General features: G+C 49.9%; 1 protein-coding gene across 5 annotated transcripts in view; it reads left to right on the forward strand.

Annotated features, from left to right (window-relative positions):
- The window catches only part of SETDB1 (SET domain bifurcated histone lysine methyltransferase 1), a 40,654-nt gene extending 20,841 nt beyond the window's left edge, over positions 1-19,813 (forward strand). For all 5 annotated transcript variants that reach the window (XM_083715526.1, XM_083715523.1, XM_083715525.1 and 2 more), the window contains exons 12-22: positions 59-223; positions 1,757-2,359; positions 3,806-3,922; positions 5,566-5,735; positions 8,987-9,579; positions 10,214-10,242; positions 11,653-11,773; positions 12,089-12,248; positions 15,200-15,402; positions 17,764-17,852; positions 19,421-19,813. In XM_083715526.1, the coding sequence (XP_083571652.1) occupies positions 59-223; positions 1,757-2,359; positions 3,806-3,922; positions 5,566-5,735; positions 8,987-9,579; positions 10,214-10,242; positions 11,653-11,773; positions 12,089-12,248; positions 15,200-15,402; positions 17,764-17,852; positions 19,421-19,538 (2,368 nt within the window). In that variant the 3' untranslated portion in view covers positions 19,539-19,813. The remainder of the gene's footprint in view (positions 1-58; positions 224-1,756; positions 2,360-3,805; positions 3,923-5,565; positions 5,736-8,986; positions 9,580-10,213; positions 10,243-11,652; positions 11,774-12,088; positions 12,249-15,199; positions 15,403-17,763; positions 17,853-19,420) is intronic.
- Positions 19,814-22,357: the final 2,544 nt, after the last annotated feature.

Below are 22,357 nucleotides of genomic sequence, written 5' to 3' on the forward strand. Positions count from 1 at the left end.
CCTTCCTTAACCTTGGGAGTTTTGTACTGAATCTCTCGCCCTCCTCCTTTCGGCGCAGAAGCCTCGAGAGCCAGCTCGCTCAGGCCAAGAAGCAGCAGGTGGCGAAGAAGAGTACTTCGTTCTTGCGTCCCGGTTCGGTGGGATCGGGGCCGCCCTCCCCGACCTCCCCCATCCTGAGCGAAACGCCTCCCGTGGGCAAGACGGGCGTGACCCAGCAGTTCCGGTGAGTGTCAGAGTTCTGAAACCACACGCAACAGGGAACGTAAATAGCTGTATCGCCATCTCTTGCTGGTCCTGTCTACTCCATGGCAACTCTGCCAGCCTCTGTGCATTGGGTGGGCAGGGCAGGGGAAACAAGAAAGTCTAAAGCTGGAAGCCTAATTTTTATTAATCCCCACAACGGGGTGAGCTCCCACTGCTCTGCCCCAGCCCCTGCCAACCTAGCAGTTTGAAAGCACACTGGCGCAAGTAGATAAATAGGTACCATTGTGGCGGGAAGGTAGATGGCGTTTCTGTGCGCTCTGGTTTCCGTCACGGTGTTCTGTTGCTCCAGTAGCACTTTAGTCCTGCTGGCCACATGACCCAGAAAACTGTGGACAAACGTCAGCTCCCTCGGCCTGAAAGTGAGATGAGCTCCGCTACCTCATAGTTGCCTTTGACTGGACTTAACTGTCCAGGGGCCCTTTACCTTTACCCTTTTTGTACAAACAAACCCAGCAAAATCCACTTACCAGAGGCAAAAGTGGGATGGGCATACATACCGTTAGCATCCTTTCATCTTCTCAAATCCACCCCCTTCATGTCTCCAGCCTCAGAGGTAGACAGAGACTTAGAGAACAATCCTGAGTATAGGAAACCAGTTTAAGTTAAGTTGGTGTAAGTTACTGCTGTTCCGTACTCCGTTCAGGAGACAGACTGAGCCTGGCAAAGAGAAAACAAGCCATGAAAATTGACTTTGACTTAGCATCATCATCAGCCAGCATGGTGTAGTGGTTAAGAGCGGTAGACTCGTAATCTGGTGAACCGGGTTCGCATCCCTGCTCCTCTACACGCTGGGTGACCTTGGGCCAGTCACACTTCTCTGAAGTTTCTCAGCCCTACTCACCTCACAGAGTGTTTGTTGTGGGGGAGGAAGGGAAAGGAGATTGTTAGCCACTTTGAGACTTCGTAAAGGTAAAGGGACCCCTGACCGTCAGGTCCAGTCATGGCCGACTCTGGGGTTGCGGCGCTTATCTCACTTTATTGGCTGAGGGAGCCGGCGTACAGCTTCCGGGTCATGTGGCCAGCATGACTAAGCTGCTTCTGGCGAACCAGAGCAGCGCACGGAAACGCTGTTTACCTTCCCGCCGGAGTGGTACCTATTTATCTACTTGCACTGGCGTGCTTTCAAACTGCTAGGTTGGCGGGAGCAGGGACCGAGCAACGGGAGCTCACCCCGTCACGGGGATCCAAACCACCGACCTTCTGATCGGCAAGTGCAAGAGGCTCACCGACAGCGCCACCCGCGTCCCTCTGAGACTCCTTAGGGTAGTGATAAAGCGGGATATCAAATCCAAATCCGAACAGCAGAATAGAAGTGCAGCAAAATGAGTAACTCTGCTTTGCGCAGGCTAACGGAGGCTGTAAAGGGGGGGGCATCAGTGGTACCCTGCAAGTGAGTGAGTGTGGGTGGGCGGATCCTGCCCCAGCTGCACCCGTTGTGCTCACTGCCAGTCCCCCTCTCTCCCCAACCCCACCCCAATTCTCTCCCCGGAAGGTTCTCGGGCGCCCAGCCCTCCAGCAGCCCCACCCCGCAGTTCTACGGCATGATGGACCGGGTGCCCAACGACCCCACCTACCGGGCTCCTGTGGAGAAGCTCTTCTACCTGCCCCACGTCTGCAACTACACCTGCCTCTCCCGGACGCGCCCCTTCCAGACCGACCAGCACCGCAGCCGCAACCCCCTCCTGGTCCCGCTGCTGTACGACTTCCGCCGCATGACGGCCCGCCGGCGGATCAACCGCAAGACGGGCTTCCACGTCATCTACAAGACGCCGTGCGGGCTGTGCCTGCGCAGCATGGCGGAGGTGGAGCGCTACCTCTTCGAGACGAACTGCGACTTCCTCTTCCTGGAGATGTTCTGCCTGGACCCCTACGTCCTGGTGGACCGCAAGTTCCAGCCCTACAAGCCCTTCTACTACATCCCCGACATCACCATGGGCAAGGAGGACGTCCCCCTCTCCTGCGTCAACGAGATCGACAACACCGCCCCGCCCCAGGTGGCCTACAGCAAGGAGCGCATCCCCGGGAAGGGGGTCTACATCAACACCGGCGCCGATTTCCTGGTGGGCTGCGACTGCGAGGACGGGTGCCGGGATAAGTGAGCGGCTTCCTCTTCTCCCCAAAAGCAGCTGGTGGGTGGGAAGGACCCTGTTTCAGCTGGAGGGCCCTGCAGTTATTTGCAGCAATGACTTGTTTTGCGTGGGGGTTGTGTTCCTGGCCCCCCACGTGTGTGATCCCATTCCCCCACCCACCCACTTCCGGGGACAGCGCTATATGTGCACGCCAGTTGGATGCACCTAGTCATTGCCTATACAGTGGTACCTTGGTTTCCGAACAGAATGCATCCCAGGAGTCCATTCGACTTCCGGAACCATTTGAAAACCAAAGCGCGGCTTCTGCAGGGAACATCCTGCAGCCAATCAGAAGCTGCGCTGGGCGTTCAGCTTCTGAAAATCATTTGGAAACCGGAACACTCACTTCTGGGTTTTGATCATTCGGGAGCCGATTTGTTTAGGAGCCAAGGCATTTGGCTTCCAAGATACGGCTGTATTTTTTTATTTATATGCTGCTCAATGGTTTGTGTGTTTTTAAGACCTACAACCCCTAAGCAGTTTAGAAAGAAAATAGTATAATGAAATTGTGGGTTAAAAATGAATCTTAGAAATATTGAAAAGATAAAAATCAACAATAAGCCAATAACAAATCAAAACGTACACCAGTCTGGCGTAGCTCAGACGGGTCAATCTCCACGTCGTGTGTTTGAGCCGCACCTAGACTCCTGCATTGGAAGGGATTGGACTGGATGACCCTTGGGGTCTCTTCCAACTCTACAATTCTAAGAATGGAAGGCAAGTGAATGGCTGCTGTAGGTGCTTCCAGCTGCTGAGAATCAGATGAGGAGAGTCCTGTTCTGCGTGGCTGAATGGGCTCTGTCTAAACAGAAATTTTAGCTGTTGCAGCAAAGGTTACAGCTGCCTGCCTGATATCAATAGTCGGGGAGTTCCAGAGGGCAGGTGCTGCTGAAAAATCGGTTTCTAAGAAACATGGAGCGGGTGTTATGCAGCACCTGTGGCAGTGGGGATATAAGTATGATTGGGCTCATTTGTTACTTGTAACTCGGAAGGTCTCTCAAGTGACTCACGACACCTTTTAAATCCATAAATGCGACTACACTATATCTATTTATTTATTTCAGTTAATTTGGAGAGTTTCTGCCCTGCTCTTCAGCTGCAAAGGCTCCCAGGGCGACTTATGTGCCATCCGATAAAAAGATGGCAATCTCTGCCCGCAGGCTTACTGTCTAAATTAAAGACCCGACACGCAATGGAAAAGGGATGGAAAGATGGGGGGGGGGAACAGAATTGAACTTGGGCGCCAATTCTTAAAAGAGCTGTTTTGGCCGTGTTCTCCAGCTGAATGGGAGGTGGGATTGCAAACTGCTCTGATGCTGCTGTGCAGAGACCCCTGGGGCGCTCCCTGGCCTTACAGCCGGGGGTTTGGTTTCCTGACTTGAGCCCCACACTTCCCCCCTCCTCCTTGACAGGTCCAAATGCGCTTGCCACCAGCTCACGATCCAAGCGACCGCCTGCACCCCGGGGGGCCAGACCAACCCAAACGCCGGGTTTCAGTACAAGAGACTGGAAGAATGCCTCCCCACAGGGTAAGCTTTTTGTTGTGGTTGTCGTTTAGTCATGTCCGCCTCTTTGTGACCCCCTGGACCAGAGCACGCCAGGCACTTCTGTCTTCCACTGCCTCCCCCAGTTTGGTCAAACTCATGCTGGTAGCTTCAAGAACACTGTCCCACCATCTAGTCCTCTCTCACCCCCTTCTCCTTGTGCCCTCCATCTTTCCCAACATCAGGGTCTTTCCCAGGGAGTCTTCTCTTCTCCTGAGGTGGCCAAAGTCTTGGAGCCTCAGCTTCAGGATCTGTCCTTCCAGTGAGCACTCAGGGCTGATCTCCTTCAGAATGGATCGGTTTGATCTTCTTGCAGTCCATGGGACTCTCAAGAGTCTCCAGCACCAGAATTCAAAAGCATCCATTCTTTGGTGATCAGCCTTCTTTATGGTCCAGCTCTCACTTCCATACATCACTACTGGGAAAACCAGAGCTTTAACTATAGGGACCTTTGTTGGCAAGGTGATGTGTCTGCTCTGCTGCCCGCCCGGAGGAGGGCAGCCAGGATTGCAAGTGGTTTTGGGAAGCCCTAGTTGTATGAGAAACAACATCTTTTTTGACCTGGAGAGGAGTAGCGTAAGAGGAGAGGATGGGAAGCCATCCCCAGAGGTCTGAAAGGCTGCTGAGAATATGGAGGGGACTTGTCTTTTGTTGTTCCAGAAGGAGGAACCAGGAACCACAAGGGGAGGGAATTCCTGGGGAGCAAATTTTGGGCGGACATTGTATGCTTGTTTGTGTGCTCCCATGATGGTTCCTGATTCTCCTCCGCCTTGCCTGATGAGTGCAGGACATGGTTCCCGCATCCCTGACCGACGGTAGCTCGATGTCTGCTTAAATACCTCCGGCGAAAGAGGACTAGATCAGGAGTACTGACCTACCTGGACCGAGAGGCCTGACTTGAGCACGAGGCAGCTTCCTGACTCTGGGAACATTACCATCCCTTGTTATTAAGAAAGGTGGAGCAGGCACACTCTCTGGGCCCGAAGAGGAAGTCCGTTCAGTGCTGGACTCCAAACCAGCTTTCACTCAGAAACATGAGGACTAGAATCTTTCTTTCTTTTTAGAGGAAGGGCTGTAGCACAGTTGAAGAGAACCAGCCTTGCCTGCAGAAGGTCCCAGACCCCATTCCTAGGGTTTATAGGTAGGGCCAGGAATGCCCCCTGCCTGAATCCCTTCAGAGCTGGGTCGACACTAGAGCGTGGGTAGGCAAACTAAGGCCCGGGGGCTGGATCCGACCCAATCGCCTTCTAAATCCAGCCCTCGGATGGTCCAGGAATCAGCGTGTTTTTTCCTTGAGTAGAATGTGTCCTTTTATTTAAAATGCATCTCTGGTTTATTTCTGGGGCATAGGAATTCGTTCATTTTTTTCTTCAAAATATAGTCCGGCCCCCCACAAGGTCTGTGGGACATTGGACCGGCCCCCTGCTGAAAAAGTCTGCTGACCCCTGCACTAGAGGGACCTCAGTGGCTTGGCTCGAGATCAAGGCAGCTTCCTGATTTTGGGAACGTTGCCGTCTCTTGTTGTAAGATGGGTGAGGCAGGCGAACTCTCTGGGCCCAGCAAGCAGCCCTTTCCAATGCTTGACTCTCCCTGCATCTTCTCCCTTATTCTTCCCGGGCCTCTGCCAGCGTCTACGAGTGCAACAAGCGCTGCAAGTGCAATCGGAACATGTGCACGAACCGCCTGGTGCAACACGGCCTGCAGGTCCGGCTGCAGCTCTTCAAGACGCAGAACAAGGGCTGGGGCATCCGCTGCCTGGACGACATCGCCAGGGGCTCCTTCGTCTGCATCTACGCAGGTACAGGGCGCCGGGCCTGGGCCTCTGCCTCTCCATCTGCGGGGCAGCCGCCCCGAAGAGCAGCGTTCACGTGCCAAAGGAACCGGGATTAAGCAAGGCTGCTGCATGTAGACATAGCGCCAAACCATGGTTGAAACAAGCTGTGGCTCACAAGCTAACAGCACCCTACGGCTTCACATTGTGGTTCCCTGGTAGAAAACAAACCATGGTTCAAATGAGTCACAATTAGGCTAAACAAACCATGGTTCAAATGAGCCACAATTAGGCTAAACAAACCATGGTTCAAATGAGTCACAATTAGGCTAAACAAACCATGGTTCAAATGAGTCACAATTAGGCTAAACAAACCATGGTTCAAATGAGCCACAATTAGGCTAAACAAACCATGGTTCAAATGAGCCACAATTAGGTTAAACAAACCATGGTTCAAATGAGCCACACTTCGGCTAAACAAACCATGGTTCAAATGAGTCACAATTAGGCTAAACAAACCATGGTTCAAATGAGTCACAATTAGGCTAAACAAACCATGGTTCAAATGAGTCACAATTAGGCTAAACAAACCATGGTTCAAATGAGTCACAATTAGGCTAAACAAACCATGGTTCAAATGAGTCACAATTAGGCTAAACAAACCATGGTTCAAATGAGCCACAATTAGGCTAAACAAACCATGGTTCAAATGAGCCACAATTAGGTTAAACAAACCATGGTTCAAATGAGCCACACTTCGGCTAAACAAACCATGGTTCAAATGAGTCACAATTAGGCTAAACAAACCATGGTTCAAATGAGTCACAATTCAGCTAAACAAACCATGGTTCAAATGAGTCACAATTCGGCTAAACAAACCATGGTTCAAATGAGTCACAATTAGGCTAAACAAACCATGGTTCAAATGAGCCACAATTAGGCTAAACAAACCATGGTTCAAATGAGTCACAATTAGGCTAAACAAACCATGGTTCAAATGAGTCACAATTAGGCTAAACAAACCATGGTTCAAATGAGTCACAATTAGGCTAAACAAACCATGGTTCAAATGAGCCACAATTAGGCTAAACAAACCATGGTTCAAATGAGCCACACTTCGGCTAAACAAACCATGGTTCAAATGAGTCACAATTAGGCTAAACAAACCATGGTTCAAATGAGCCACACTTCGGCTAAACAAACCATGGTTCAAATGAGTCACAATTAGGCTAAACAAACCATGGTTCAAATGAGTCACAATTAGGCTAAACAAACCATGGTTCAAATAAACCTCACCTGGGCTAAGCAAACTATGGTTTAGTGTTAACGTACAAACCACATTGTTGGTGGCCATTGCTGCCTCCTGCCTTCCATAGTTTAACTTTGCACTGCATGAAAAGAAATCCTTTCTTTTATTTGTCCCGAATCTTCCAAAACTCAGCTTCATTGGACATCCAGAAGTTTTAGTGTTCCTCACCCTTCATATTTTACTGATTTTCAGATATAGCAGGTCTGAAGAAACAATAAGCGTAATGCCAACCCCCGTCCCGAAGTACAGAGATAGTGTTAAAGAATAGTACACTGGAATGCAGATGCTGTACTTGAGAAGAAATCAAACAGATGTCTCATTCCAGTGTCCCATGAGAAGCAAACATGTGAAACAAATTGAGCATAGTCAATAAAATTAAACCACCTTGTATAGGAAGCTCCGCATCTTCTTCCAGTACAGAGATTCTGTTAGTTTATCCGTAAGAATGATGCCTCGTGTCTGTGACAGTGCTTCAAAAAGGTCTGTATTAAGAGTTCTCCAGTGTCTGGCTATAACAAGTTCAGGAGCAGCTAACCGCTGAACAATAAGGTATTTATTAGACAGATCTGGAGCTCTTAGAAAGTAAACCAATTTTCAGATCAGGCGAGACAGGCGGTTTGGTGATCTGGTGTCGTAAGCGAGGCAAGAAAAATCTTTCCCCATTCTGTGCGTACTTTTATAAACTTCCTATTTTCAGCTTTATAAACTTCGTATAAACTCGCAAGCTCACAATTAGCTAGCCCTGCTGTACACCGGGGAGGGCTGTGCTTCCTTTAAATTCCTAGGAGTTTATCTGAGTGAAGACCTTACTTGGAAAATAAATACAATCCAGGTGGTTAAGAAAGCCCAACAGAGACTCCATCTCCTCAGAATACTGCAAAAGAAACGATGTCAATCAACATTTGATGATCTCCTTCTACCGGTCCATAATAGAAATTGTCCTTTCATACTGCATCATGGTGTGGGACGCTGGTTTGACACCAACTAATAGGAAGTGTCTACAGAGGGTGGGGAATACAGCACAAGATATTATGGGTTGTCCCATGAATCCGCTGGATGAAATAGCGGAAGAACGTGGCCTCAGGAGAGTGAGGAAAATTCTCAGGGATGATTCACACCCCAGCCGGCACTTTCTTGATCTCCTGCCCTCGGGCAGAAGATATGGAAGCAGGATTAGTCGCACCAACAGGGTAAAGAACAGCTTCTATCCATGGGCTGTTACGCTGCTGAATGAAAAGATAACAACAGGGCAACAGACTTTCGGGTTTGGTGGGTGTGCGTCAGTAAACGAGGGGAATTAAGACTAAGAGAGCTGAGTGGGGGGTGCTCCTGTAATCTCACTGTATACAAGTTGTTTTGTTGTTTAGTCATTTAGTCATTTCTGGCTCTTTGTGGTTTGTGCACGCCAGGCCCTCCTGTCTTCCACTGCCTCCCGCATTTTGGTCAAACTCATGCTGGTAGCTTCGAGAACACTGTCCCACCATCTCGTCCTCTGTCGTCCCCTTCTCCTTGTGCCCTCCGTCTTTCCCAACATCAGGGACTTTTCCAGGGAGTCTTCTCTTATGGCCAAAGTCTTGGAGCCTCAGCTTCAGGATCTGTCCTTCCAGTGAGCACGCAGGGCTGGTTTCCTTCAGAATGGAGAGGTTGGATCTTCTTGCAGTCCATGGGACTCTCCAGAGTCTCCTCCAGCACCAGAATTCAAAAGCATCCATTCTTCGGCGATCAGCCTTCTTTACAGTCCAGCTCTCACTTCCATATATCACTCCTGGGAAAACCAGAGCTTTAACTATACAGAACTTATACAAGTTGTACAAGTGACAATAAAGTATTTCAATTTCAATAGTATTTCAATTTCAGTTAAGGGGAGTGTCATGAGTTTGTAAATGTTTATGTTTCCTAGCCGAGAGCTGAGGGTCTCTCTCTTTTTCTCCCCCCCCCCCCCACTGTTTCTCTCCTTGCTGCCCCACAGGTAAAATCCTGACAGACGACTTTGCCGACAAGGAGGGCCTGGAGATGGGCGACGAATACTTTGCCAACCTGGACCACATTGAGAGCGTGGAGAACTCGAAGGAGGGCTACGAAAGCGAGGCCAAGTGCTCTTCGGACAGCAGCGGCGTCAACCTGAAGGACGACGAGGACGAGAACTCGGGCTCGGAGGAGCAGGAGGAGTCCAACGATGAGAGCTCGGACGACAACTTCTGCAAGGACGAGGACTTCAGCACCAGCTCAGTCTGGCGCAGCTACGCCACCCGGCGCCAGACGCGGGGCCAGCGGGAGAACGGCGTCTCCGAGACGGCCTCCAAGGACTCGGGCCTGGCCCGGCAGGCCAGCCACGAGGAGGCCGCCCACTGCAAGCCCCCCCTCTCGGAGGAGACCTCAAAGAACAAGGTGGCCTCCTGGCTCAGCTCCAACGCCGACGGCTTCCAGGACAACGACAGCCGCTCCTCGTTTCGCACGCATGAGGCGGGCGAGGCGAAGGCCGCAAAGGCCGAGCCACCGGACGGCGAGAAGGCGGCGCCGGGAGGCCGGGACGATTTCGGGATGGAGGTGAAGAAGAAAGAGGTACGGTCCCTCGCAAGGAAACGGCCCCTGCGGCGTTCGTGGATAGATTTTTGGTGGCCCTCTCTGTCGTGTTTGGAAACACATGGCCTACACCCGTGATTTCTGCATCGCAGGGGGGTTTCCTCAGGGGTCAGCAAACTTTTTCAGCAGGGGGCTGGTTCACAGTTCCTCAGACCTTGGTGGGGGCAGCAGACTATATTTTGCAATGCAGGGCAAATATTTCTGCCTAAATGTTTGCTAAGGACACGGGTGGCACTGTGGGTTACCACTGAGCCTAGGACTTGCCGATCAGAAGGTCGGCGGTTCGAATCCCTGCGATGGGGTGAGCTCCCATTGCTCGGTCCTTGTTCCTGCCAACCTAGCAGTTCGAAAGCATGTCAAAGTGCAAGTAGATAAATAGGTACTGCTCCGGCGGGAAGGTAAACGGTGTTTCCGTGCGCTGCTCTGGTTCGCCAGAAGCGGCTTAGTCATGCTGGCCACATGACCCGGAAGCTGTACGCCGGCTCCCTCGGCTAATAAAGCGAGATGAGCGCCGCAACGGCAGAGTCGGTCACGACTGGACCTAATGGTCAGGGGTCCCTTTACCTTTAAATGTTTGCTACAGTTTGCTCTTTCTCGTCCTTCTTTCCCGCAGGAACCCGAAGACCACAGCAAACCTCTGTTGTAAGTTCTCTTTTTTCCCCTTCTTCTCTTCTCTTCCTTTGGGTAACTTGGGCCAGCTCTGGCTGCTCCTGGATTTCTGTCTCCTTTGGGAAACAAGTCGGGAGTGTTTCTGAACACTCTACCAGCTGAAGAACTCCCCGCAAGCAGAAAGCTAGCATGTAAAGGGCAGGGACAAAAGGATATAGCTCAGAGTTTCCCCATACCCTTCTTCACCCCAGACCAATGAAATATCCCCAAGGGACTTTTCTGCCCGTTGTAGCAAGTGCTAGATGTTGTATTTAACTGTATTTCTACTGCTGCTTTTGCTTTCTGTACTTCATTACCTTTTTCATTCTGCAGAATACTAATTGCGATACAGTAAAATACAGTCTTGAGAAATAAGGCAAGCAGTGCAAACGCAGTTAAAAATCAGTATGAGTGCTTAACGCAGCATGCCACGGACCACCTGAGCTAAGCTTTTGGGGCCACCACTGGGTGGTCCATGGACTACAGTTTAGGAACCTTTCCCCCCTGACATGCTAGCCTTCTAGATGCGGGGAGGGTTGTTTCTCATTCTCATCTGACGAACATTCAGACATGATCCAGTCATTTCATCCACTTTCACCTCATTTAATCCCTACAACAGTCCTGTGAGATAGGTCAAGCTGAGTAGGTCACGCTCTGGAAGCATCATGGCTGAAGTGGGATTCGAACCCTGGGCTCTCCCTAGTCCTAGTCCATCACTCTTAACCACTACACCACACTGGGTCTTTTCTTTATCATGTATTGCTTCAACGCCACCCTCCTCCTGACCCAGAGCCCAGGCTGGCTAAAAGTCCTCTGAACTGTACAAACACAACATGGCTATCATAAAACAACTATTAAATTTACAGAATGTTATTCCCGATTTTAAAACGGCAACAGCCTAGAGTTTTCTCCTCTCCACAACCACATGCTGTTTAAACAACCAAATGCCCAAGCAATAGGGAAATGTTTTAAGGGGACGCCATAATTTTTTACACTTGAGAAAATGAAATAATTAATGGAGTCATTTGTTTTTGTTCTAAATTATAAAAAAATGAAGCAATGAATGCTGGGGGGACGACGACTAGTATAATGCATTATAGTACACTGAATATTGTGTTAAACAGAAGATTCTGTATCTTATACATAACCTATGTTGTGCATTCAAGAAATGCCACGTGAATCCTGAAATGTGGTTCAAGGAAAGGAAGGAGGACTGATTTCTATTTACACTGAGTATTACTTTTGCATTACAGTAAATAAAATAAAATTGGGGGGGGGCGCGGAAATCAGTGCTGGAACCACGGCCATATATCAGCTGTCTATTTACGTCGTGTTTGCGGTTTGTTGGCATCTTGCGGCGAATCATTGTGTGAGCAGCTAACTCCTTCCTCTGTCCTCCCCCAGGGTGCCCAGTGCAGGCAGGCTGTACGGTTACAATCCAAACCCGCCGGTCCCCGAAGGAGTCCGGAGGCCGATCAGCAAGACGGCTTTGCTTCAGAGCCAGAGGCACACAGAGTCCCATCAGGTACCCATAGATGTAATCATCTTAAGAACTTTTAGGACTGTGGGCATGCTGTTATCCCTCCACAAAGCTTTGTGTTGGAATCGTAGAATCAGAATTGTTGAGTGGGAAGGGACCCCAAGGCTCATGTAGTCTAACCTCCTGCAAGTGGGGGGCATATGAAGAACAACAGAGGTTTGTGTTCCATCTTGTCGATACCCACTTTAAACTGAGCTGCCCGGAACGGAATTCCTTGCTGGCCAAGGAGAGAGGCGGCTGCAGACGTTCCCTCCCTCCCTCCCACTTCTCTCTCTCTCTCTCTCTCTCTCCCACCGCCAGGATGTTCTGATGCTCTCCAGCAGCACGGACAGCGAGGGCGACAACGGGCGCGGCACCGCGAGGCAGGCGCAGGGCAACGACAGCGACGATATCCAGACCATCTCCTCCGGGTCGGAAGAGGAGCCGGGGCCAGACGGCAAGAAGAGCTCTTCGGGGCTGGGTGAGCGCAGCTGCGTTTCGGGAGAGGGGACGCCATTGTGTGTACAGTCATACCTTGGGTTACAGACGCTTGAGGTTGAGTTTTTTCAGGTTGCAGACTGCCAAAACCTGGAAGTATGGGTTACTTCCGGGTTTCGGCGGCCGCGCATGTGCAGAAGCGTTGAATCGCAACCCGCGCATGCGCAGACGTCCCGCTGTGGGTTGCGAACGTGCACCCCGCACGTATCACGTTCACAACCCGCAGCGTCCACTTTATATTAAACAATTTTGGAGTGACATTCAAGAGGAACTTTAAAAAATGCTTAAAATATCATATAAAAAGAACCCCAGAGGCGTACCTCTTGGGAATTATATCGAGTGACATTCCTGCTGCCAGGAAAAAAGCTTCCTTATACGCAACCGCTGTGCCCAGAATAATTGCAGCAAAAAATTGGAAGGGAGAAAGAACTCCCTCAATAAGAGATTAAAAACTAAGATTTTGTGAATATATAGAATCAGCAAGACTTACAGCAGTGGTAAGAGGCCAATCAGACCAAAAACTGATAGAGGAGTGCACTTGCGTGAAGGTGTACATCAAAAAACATTGTTCAGGTATTAATATATCAATATGCAATGGATGAAACTTATAGAGTAAAAAATTAAGAAGAAAAGGGTACAAGATGAGATGGTCAAAAATAGCGAAAGGAAGAAAAGAAAAAGGATGCCGCATATAGGTGGAGGGAAGTCAAAATTTATGTCTGTATGTTTAGTTTGTATGTTTTCTTTTTTTGTAGTCTTAAGTTGAGAGGTGTATGTATCTATGCTTAATAAGTTTGTTTAGCGTTCTGGTTTGGGTTTGTAAGTATTGCATTTATCAATAAAAGTTATAACAAAAAAGAACAGAAAAGGGAGCCTTCCAGGATGAGGCCAGTGCAGAGCCCACCGGGTCCAGCATCCCGTTCTCACGGTGGCCCAATGGGAAGCCCCAAGCAGGACCTGGGCGCAAGAACCATTCCCCCCCCCCCCCGCTCTGGCTTCTGGCAACTGAGATTCAGAAGTGCCGCTGCTTCCAGCCGTTGAGGCAGCCAGCTCACTGTATTTGTCGCTCTATAAGACGCACCCGACCATAAGACGCACCTAGTTTCTAGAGGAGGAAAACGGGAAAAGCCTGCCAGAGCCACAGACTCGCTCGCTCATTCGGCGCGAGTCTTTAAAGAGAGAGCGGCTCTTGCTGGCTTTTCTGGGAGGTGGGGCTGCCCTCTGTCCCTTCTCCCACCTCCCAAAAAAGCCGGAGCAAGCTGCGCAGCTATCGCTGAAGCCAGCAGAGCAAGAGCGATAGCCACACAGCCTGCATTTGCTCCATAAGACGCACACACGATTCCCCTTACTTTTCGGGAGGAGAAAAGCGTGTCTTATGGAGCGAAAAATACAGCTTTTTAAAATTATTTAGTTGTCGCTTCGTTAGCAGTGTTTTATACGTCATAATGGTTTTGCTGATTTGTTAATTACCGTATTGGCCCCAATATAAGCCGCACCCGAATATAAGCCGCAGCTTTAAAATTGGAGAGGAAAAAATAATAATACCGGAATATAAGCCGCTCCATTCCTCGCTGCTCCTGGCTGTATACTTGGGGGGGGGGGGTGCGTTGCCGGCAGCCTTTTCCCTTCCTTGCTCTCTCCCTTCTTGGCCTTGGGGGAGAGGATGGCGACTATGCACAGGGCGGCCACAGCTTTGCGCACTCCTGGCGCTGCTTGCCCCACGCTCCTGGCTACATACCGTAAGGTCGCGAATATAAGCCACGCTTTAACTTTTCACGGTTGGAATTTGGGGGGGGGAGTGAGGCTTATGTTCAGGCTAATAATAATAATAATGATGATGATGATGATGATAATAAAAGTTATTTATACCCTGCCCTCCCCAGCCAAGACTGGGCTCAGGGCGGCTAACACCAAATATAAAAACAGTTGATTGAAATACAGCTTAAAAAAACAAGATTAAAATACAACATAAAAACATTAAAACACAGCCTCATTTCAGTGGAAACTCAAATCAAAAACATTTTGGGGGATGAAAATGTCCGGTCTTCAGTATGGTATTCTGCATGATTCATGCTGTATTTGTAATGTTCTATCATGTTATTGTTGTTTTTTGGTTTGGTGTGCATGGGTCATTAGGGGAGGGGGGAGGGCCACGGTTGGGGGACACGCCATGCTCCTTCTGGGGTAGAGAGCCAGTGTGGTGTAGTGGTTAAGAGCGGTAGTCTCGTAATCTGGGTAACCGGGTTCGCGTCTCCGCTCCTCCACATGCAGCTGCTGGGTGACCTTGGGCCAGTCACACTTCCTTGAAGTCTCTCAGCCCCACTCACCTCACAGAGTGTTTGTTGGGGGGGAGGAAGGGAAAGGAGAATGTTAGCCGCTTTGAGATTCCTTAAAGGGAGTGAAAGGCGGGATATCAAATCCAAACTCTTCTTCTTCTTCTTCTTCTAGTTTGTCCACTTTTGGCCCCCACCCTGTGCTCACTTGTGGCTCCCGTATGCTGCCAGCATGGGACAGCAGCCACACCCCAGGAAACGGCTCCCACTGGGCTGCCAAACCGGGCGAGGGGAGCCGATAGGTCTCAAGCCCTCCGTGAGGGGCAGGTGGGGCTCGTCCACCTGGGAAGGGAGCCCATCTAGGAGAAGAAAAACTCTGATCCTAAATCTCCGCATTAACCGCTCCACCACCATTAGTTTCCTCCGCCACATCTGAGAAGGGAGCGGATAATGCTAAGGGGGTGCCAGCACAAATAAGGCCCTGCCGTTTATCTGCTGTAGGAGGGAGAAAGGTTTCTAAAGGACGGGGGCATTGTGGGTGAAGGAAAAGCCAGCCTGCTCAGGCTAGGAATTGCCCAGGCTGTTCCAATATGCCTGAGCATCTGAAATCGGCTTCTTCGATCTCCCTTTAACGGTGTCGACTCCCTTGGGTGTTTCCCAGGACCAGTGAAAAGGCAGGTGGCCGTCAAGTCCACCCGCGGCTTCGCCCTGAAGTCAACCCACGGCATTGCCATCAAGTCGACCAACCTGGCGTCCGGGGAGAACATGCCCGTCCGGAGGAACACGCGGCAGTTCTATGATGGAGAGGAGTCCTGTTACATCATCGACGCCAAACTCGAAGGCAACTTGGGCCGCTACCTCAATGTGAGATTCTTCATGCTGTACCAAATTAAATTTCCCCCTTCTCGCACAACTCTGGTGTTTTTCCTCCGTCCAAGCCGACCTCTCGCTTCCCCTGTAGAGTCTGTACTGTTGGTGGATATTTCGTGATGGGCATTTCTCGCTCAGCAGTTCATTTCCATTGATCTTCTGTGATGTCACTGCAGCTCAGCCAATGGCTAAGGGAGGCACGCCAGCAACAACTTTTAGGTTGTCTTTTTTTCAATAAAACACTGCTTCATATAAGCATTTCTGTTCTCAAACAACGGATTGTTAAAGATAGCTGTGCTAAAATAAACTCCCTCGATTTGTTCCCAGCGCCCAACACTAAATAACAACAGGTTTCCTTCATGTGTCGTAAGAGACCTTGAAAACCTAAAGCTGGAGATGTGGGAGATAAATATTGTAGACCGCAGATTTGCAATTGGTGGTTGAATTTTTGGCTTGGTCGCTTTGGAACTTCCTCTCATTGGCTGAGCAGCTGTGATGTCACGGAATGTCCTCAAGAAGACGGGGGGCAGAAATATAAGAGATTAGAGAAAGACGGGGTGAATGTTTAAAGGATTTTTGTGGGCAGAAGAAGAGCTGGTGAGGTTTAGGAATAATTTTTTTGGGGGGTGGGGGAGCTCAGATCAAAGAAGCCCCCCTTCTGTTTTCTCACCTTTTTTCAATGTTAATGCTTAGCACCTTGTCAGAAATAATTTGCCTACACCTCAGGTTCCTAAATGCATCATTCTGAGCCCTCCCCTCTGTGCTTACCAAATGCCCCCCCTTTATTATTAAAAACAGATGTTGGGCTTTTTGGGGGGGTTGTTGCTTGCTTAATTTTATCTGTGTTTTACTTTGGGTTACAGTGGTGCCTCGCAAGACGAAATTAATTCGTTCCGCAAGTTTTTTCTTCTTGCGAGTTTTTCGTCTTGCGAAGCACGGTTTCCCATAGGAATGCATTGAAAATCAATCAATGCGTTCCTATGGAGACCGTCCGGGGAGAGAGGGGAAGGCGCCCCGCCTGTCCCCTCTTTTGAAGCAAGGGGCGGAGGGGAGAAGATCGCTTCTCCCTGTTGCCGCCCCTTGGCTCAAAAGGGGTCCGGGGACAGAGGGGAAGGCGTGCGCGCCTTCCCCTCTGTCCCCAGAGATTGTGGGGCTGGCAACGGGGACAAGCGATCTTCTCCCCGCCGCCCCTTGCTTCAAAAGAGGTCCAGGGACAGCGGGGAAGACGCGCTGCGCTTCCCCGCTATCCCCGGAGCTTGCGGGGCAAGCTTTGTTTTGCGAAGCAAGCCCATAGGGAGATGCGTCTTGCGAAGCGGCTAAGAAAACGAAAAACTCCTTCGTCTAGCGAGTTTTTCGTCTTCCGAGGCGTTCGTCTTGCGGGGCACCACTGTACTTTGGTTTTTTTTGGGGGGGGTTCTGTGTATTGTCAGTTTTTTCTCCTTCAAAGAGATGGACATCTTTGTGGTACCTGCAACAATCCCTTGGAATTTCCAAATCCATCCCTGTAGCCAGAAATCAGGCAGGCTACAGGGTGGCGGGTGGCGCTGTGGGTTAAACCACTGAGCCTCTTGGGCTTGCCAATCAGGAGGTCGGCGGTTCAAATCCCCTCGACAGGGTGAGCTCCAGTTGTTCGGTCCCTGCTCCTGCCCACCCAGCAGTTCGAAAGCACGCCAAAGTGCAAGTAGATAAATAGGTACCGCTCCGGCGGGAAGGTAAACGGCGTTTCCTTGCACTGCTCTGGTTCGCCAGAAGCAGCTTGAGTCCTGCTGGCCACATGACCCGGAAAAACTGTCTGCGGACAAATGCCAGCTCCCTTGGCCAATAGAGCGAGATGAGCGCCGCAACCCCAGAGTCTGTCACGACTGGACCTAATGGTCAGGGGTCCCTTTACCTTTACCTTTTACCCATACGTTTAGAAAATTGACGTGGGTTTTTTTTTTGGCCTGTTATTTTAACTTTTCAAAAGTTAAATTGAAAAGTTAAATCTTAAATGTGTTAATTTTTCTTATTTATTTATATGCTTATATTTTTTAATGTTTATATATATATTTTATAAAGTAGCTTCTAGCCGTTTTTATGTTATGCTGGTGGTGGCATAGAAACATCTTCATCCAGTTTTGTGTTTTAACAGTTGTTAAAAGAAGAAGATACTCCTTTTTTAAAAAAAAGGGGGGGGCATATTGTGGTCTGCTTAGGAAATTCAGCACGTTAAGTCCATTTCTGAGTTAACTTCTGTTGATGATACTTTCACACTTTTAAATACCATTTTGGCTAGATACAAGCAGCTTTAAAATACCTTGACGTCAGTTGGCACAGAGGTTTTGCCTTTCTGATTTTGCTCCTTTCTGTTTCCAGCATAGCTGCAGTCCTAACCTCTTCGTCCAGAACGTCTTTGTGGACACCCACGACCTCCGTTTCCCATGGGTGGCCTTCTTCGCCAGCAAGTAAGCACTCTCCAAAAAAGGACCAGCTTCTCTCTCTTCGGTCGAGCCTCCCTTGGGCCGCATCCGCACCAGGCATTTAAAGCCCCCTTCAACCACTTTGAACACTCAATGGCTCCCACCCTCCAAATCCTGGGAACTGTAGTTCATCCAGGGTGCTGAGTGTGATTAGGTTGTGTTTTTTTTTTTAATTTTAAAAGATCTTTATTGAAACTTAACATATATACATCATAACCCAAATTTCCAATGAGTCCCTCACATAAAATATAATATCTAAATTACAACAGCTGCATAATTATAGACCTTATAAAACCCACCTCCCACCCTCTACATCCCTCCACAGCAATTCGACTTCTTTTCTATTTCTACCTTTCCTCCCCTGCATTCTATAATAAATTATTTTTGTTAAATTCTGATTTTTCTTTCTATATATGTTTTGTTATTGCTTACATTTTTATTCTAAGCCTATTAACATGTCATTTTTAGAACAATATTTTGACATGTAATCTTTGAAATACTTCCACTCCATTCTTAACTTTTGATTTGATTGGTATCTTACAATTGAAGTTAATTTTGCCAATTCTATATACTCAATTAATTTACAAATCCACTCTTCCTTTGTTGGTATGTCCTGAGATTCCACTTCGTAGCAATCCCTACCCTGGCAGATGTTGCTGCATATAAAAAGATTGGTTTTTTTCATATGTGGTATTAGGAGATCCCGTCCCCAGAACTACGATTCCCAGAGTTCCCTGGAAAAGAGGGGCCGGCTGTTAAACTGCTCTGGAAGAGGACTGGGGGGTGTCTCTTGGCACCCACAACAAACTACAGTTCCCAGGATTCCACTTGCCAGTGGTTGGTAGCGAGGAGCGTTTCTGCCTCTGGCTGCAAGGGCAGAGTGTAGCCATGATGGTTAGCAGCCATCAACACCCCTCTTTTAAAGTGGGCCATCCCTGTCTCTTGTGGCAGGGAGTTCCACAGTTCAGCTAAAGAGGTGCTTTCTTTTGTCTGCCTTTACTCTTCCAATCTTTAATGTGCCCACTCTGCCCATGCCAGGTGTACTTTGATATTCTAGCAAGTCACCTCTTCCCCCCCCCCCCCTCTATACCAGGGGTAGGCAAACTAAGGTCCGGGGGCCAGATCCGGCCCAGTCGCCTTCTCAATTCGGCCCAAGGATGGTCTGGGAATCAGCGTGTTTTTACATGAGTTGAATGTGCTCTTTTATTTAAAATGCATCGCTGGGTTATTTGTGGGGCCTGCCTGGTGTTTTACATGAGTAGAATGTGCCCTTGTATTTGAAATGCATCTCTGGGTTATTTGAGGGGGCATAGGAATTAGTTCATATCCCCCCCCCCAAATATAGTCCGCCCCACCCCCCTCCACAAGGTCTGAGCCACTCTGAGCAGCCAAGTGCAGCTGCACTCTAGATAACGACATGGTCTCCCGAGTCCCATTATGCCCATTTTACAGGTGGGAGAGCAGAAGCTGAGTCACAATGCTGTTCACCCAGAGAGTCTCTCCCATTCTAAGCTGCCATTTCAAAACCGCAAAACCCTTTTCCCTTCTTGCAGGAGAATCAGAGCCGGCACCGAACTTACCTGGGACTATAACTACGAAGTTGGCAGCGTGGAGGGCAAGGAACTTCTGTGCTGTTGCGGTGCAATTGAATGCCGTGGGCGTTTGTTGTAAGATTTTTTTCTCCCGCTGCTCCCCTCCTTTTTTTTAGGCAGGGGGGCGTATTTCATGAATTTTTTTAAAGAGTTCTTTTTTTAAAAGCCCTTTTCGGTCAGTGGAGCCCCCCTTACCCACTTCTCACCCGTCTTGTTCTGTTTGCGGGCTCATCCATTTTTGGCGCCGCGTTGTCGAGGGCATGGTTCTGTCTATGGTGTTTTGCAGAGGACCGCCCGCCCCCCTCCTTTCGTCGTTGTAAAGCAATAAAACCATGTTTACTCTTGATTTCAAAAGACGATCTGCTCCTGAACCGTTTATTTATTTATTTTAAAAAAAAGAAAATATAACACGGGGCAGGGCAGTGGAGGTTTTTATAGGGAACGAACTTGTGTGCTGATCCAGGGATTATTCAGGATCAGGGCCTAGATACGACTCCTGTGGGGCTTTCCATCTGACCCAAGAGTCAAGGAAGGGGAAGAGCTCTCTGCTTGTGTTTATCAAAAGAAAAGCTGGCTTTTCCCAGAGCGCGGTTTAAACGGCAGAAAGGTGGTGTTTCATGCATCTGCAACCCATTATCTCTTTGGCGCATGGGTGAGTGTGGTTCAAGGCTAGTGGTCCATGCCGGATTCCTGCATTGCAGGGGGTTGGACTAGTCGATCCTCAGGATCCTTTCCCACTCTGCGATCACCTGGAGATGCCAGGGATTGATGCAGCGATGACTTCCTGAACATGGATGGCTTTCAACCATTAAGACAAATTCATGGACGATACGGTCTCCTTCCCTACCATCGGGAGGCAGTAAAAATGCCTCGGAATACTCCCAGTTCAGGAGAAGAAAAGGCGAAGGACTAACCATGGGTTGGCAAACCAAGTTCCACGGGCCGGATCAGGCCCAGTTGCCTTCTGGATCCGGCCCACGGATGGTCTATGAATCGCCGCATGGATTGGCAGCGCACGTGTTCTTTCCCTCTCCCCCCACCTTGGCGGCGGCACCTCCTCCCTCCCTCCCTCCTCCTGGCTAATCCCTGCCCTGCCTAGAGAAGGAAGGGGGCTGGGCTTTGTTGGTGCCAGTAGTAGCAGCGCTCGAGCAGCCGCCATTTTAAGCAGCCCCTCTCCGGAGCCCTTTGCACGCCGCTCATCGTCCCGCCGCCAGCCCCTGCCGCTCGCAAGACACAGGTAAGCAGTCACTGGGGCCTGTCCATAGCTGTCAACATTTTCCTTTTTTTAAGGGAAATTCCCTTATTCCGAATAGGATTCCTCACAAGAAAAGGGGAAAGTTTGACAGCTATGGGATTGTCCGGTGCTGTGGAGGAAGGAAGAGTCATGGGCGTGTGCAGCTTATAGTCCGGCCGCCCACAAGGTCTGAGGGACAGGGGACCGGCCCCCTGCTGAAAAAGTTTGGACAAACCCTACACCAGGGGTCTGCAACCCGCGGCTCCGGAGCCGCATGTGGCTCTTTTACACCTTTGCCGCGGCTCCGGGGCGGATACTAGCGAGGGGAGGAGGCGCATTGTGCGCCCTGACACTCCCCACTGTGACGGGCGCTGTACTGGCTGTGATGTCGCATGGGGGCGGTGCGTGCGTTAGTCACGCACTGTCCCGACGTCACCTTCCCACCCGCTGTCAGATCGCGGCTCTGGAGATATATTTGTTTTAAATGTCGCAATGGTTTTGCGGCTCCCAGTTTTTTTTCTTCTTCGGAAATGGGTCCAAGTGGCTCTTTTTGTCTTAAAGGTTGCAGACCCCTGCCCTACACAAATGTGGAGTCTCTTAAGGTTGCCTTGTGTTCCTCATTCCTGCAACTCCAGCAACCAGGCTGGTGTCAAATGTCTTGCTCTGCCTTCTTATGGACAACATCAGCGAGGCCCATTGGGGAGGGGAGGTCTTGTCGTTCTGGGTGGTCCAGGACTCCCACCCGCACTGCCCAGGTTTGCGTCCCAGAGAGGTCGCTCTGCTACTGCTAGTGTGGCAGTTTGACTTCACCCCAGAGGCATACTCCATTGTCTGTTTGAGACAGACAAATGCAAACAGCAGCAGTATCGGTTCCAGGGAATCGCATGTGGGGGTCGTTTTGCTGCTGTGTTTGGGTCCAGATCGTGAGCTTCCCATCAGGGCATCTGGAGAACAGGGTGTTGGACTGGATCGGTCCCTTTGGGCCTTGCTCCAGCTGCAGGGCTCGTCTGGTATTCTTACGGAGCCTCCTGGTCCAGAGGAAGTCAGTCTTGATTTCTAAGTTCTTAAGGGTGTTTAATGGGACGCAGGTGGCGCTGTGGGTTAAACCACAGAGCCTAGGACTTGCTGATCAGAAGGTCGGCAGTTCGAATCCCTGCGATGGGGTGAGCTCCCGTTGCTCGGTCCCTGCTCCTGCCAACCTAGCAGTTCAAAAGCACGTCAAAGTGCAAGTAGATAAATAGGTACAACTCCAGCGGGAAGGTAAATGGCGTTTCCACACGCTGCTCTGGTTCGCCAGAAGCGGCTTAGTCCTGCTGGCCACATGACCCAGAAGCTGTATGCCGGCTCCCTCGGCCAGTAAAGCGAGATGAGCGCCGCAACCCCAGAGTTGGCCACGACTGGACCTAATGGTCAGGGGTCCCTTTACCTTTAATGGTGTTTAGCCCTTGGGAGAACAGTCCTGCTTTAGCCTGACCTACTGTGGCTTATTGAAGCCGAGACTGGGCTAGGCGGGCGAACGTAGGATGTATCCAACTGAATTTGGTTCATTCCGACAGGAGTAAATTCTCTCGCGTCTCCCGTCTCACCCCAAATGTTTCCCAAAGCAGTCCCAAAACAAATGGCCACATGCCCCCTTGCAGGGTTGGCGTTAGGAATTGCCCCGC

This window comes from Podarcis gaigeae (assembly GCF_964106915.1).
Source record: "Podarcis gaigeae genome assembly, chromosome: 16".
NCBI classification, from domain to species: domain Eukaryota; kingdom Metazoa; phylum Chordata; class Lepidosauria; order Squamata; family Lacertidae; genus Podarcis; species Podarcis gaigeae.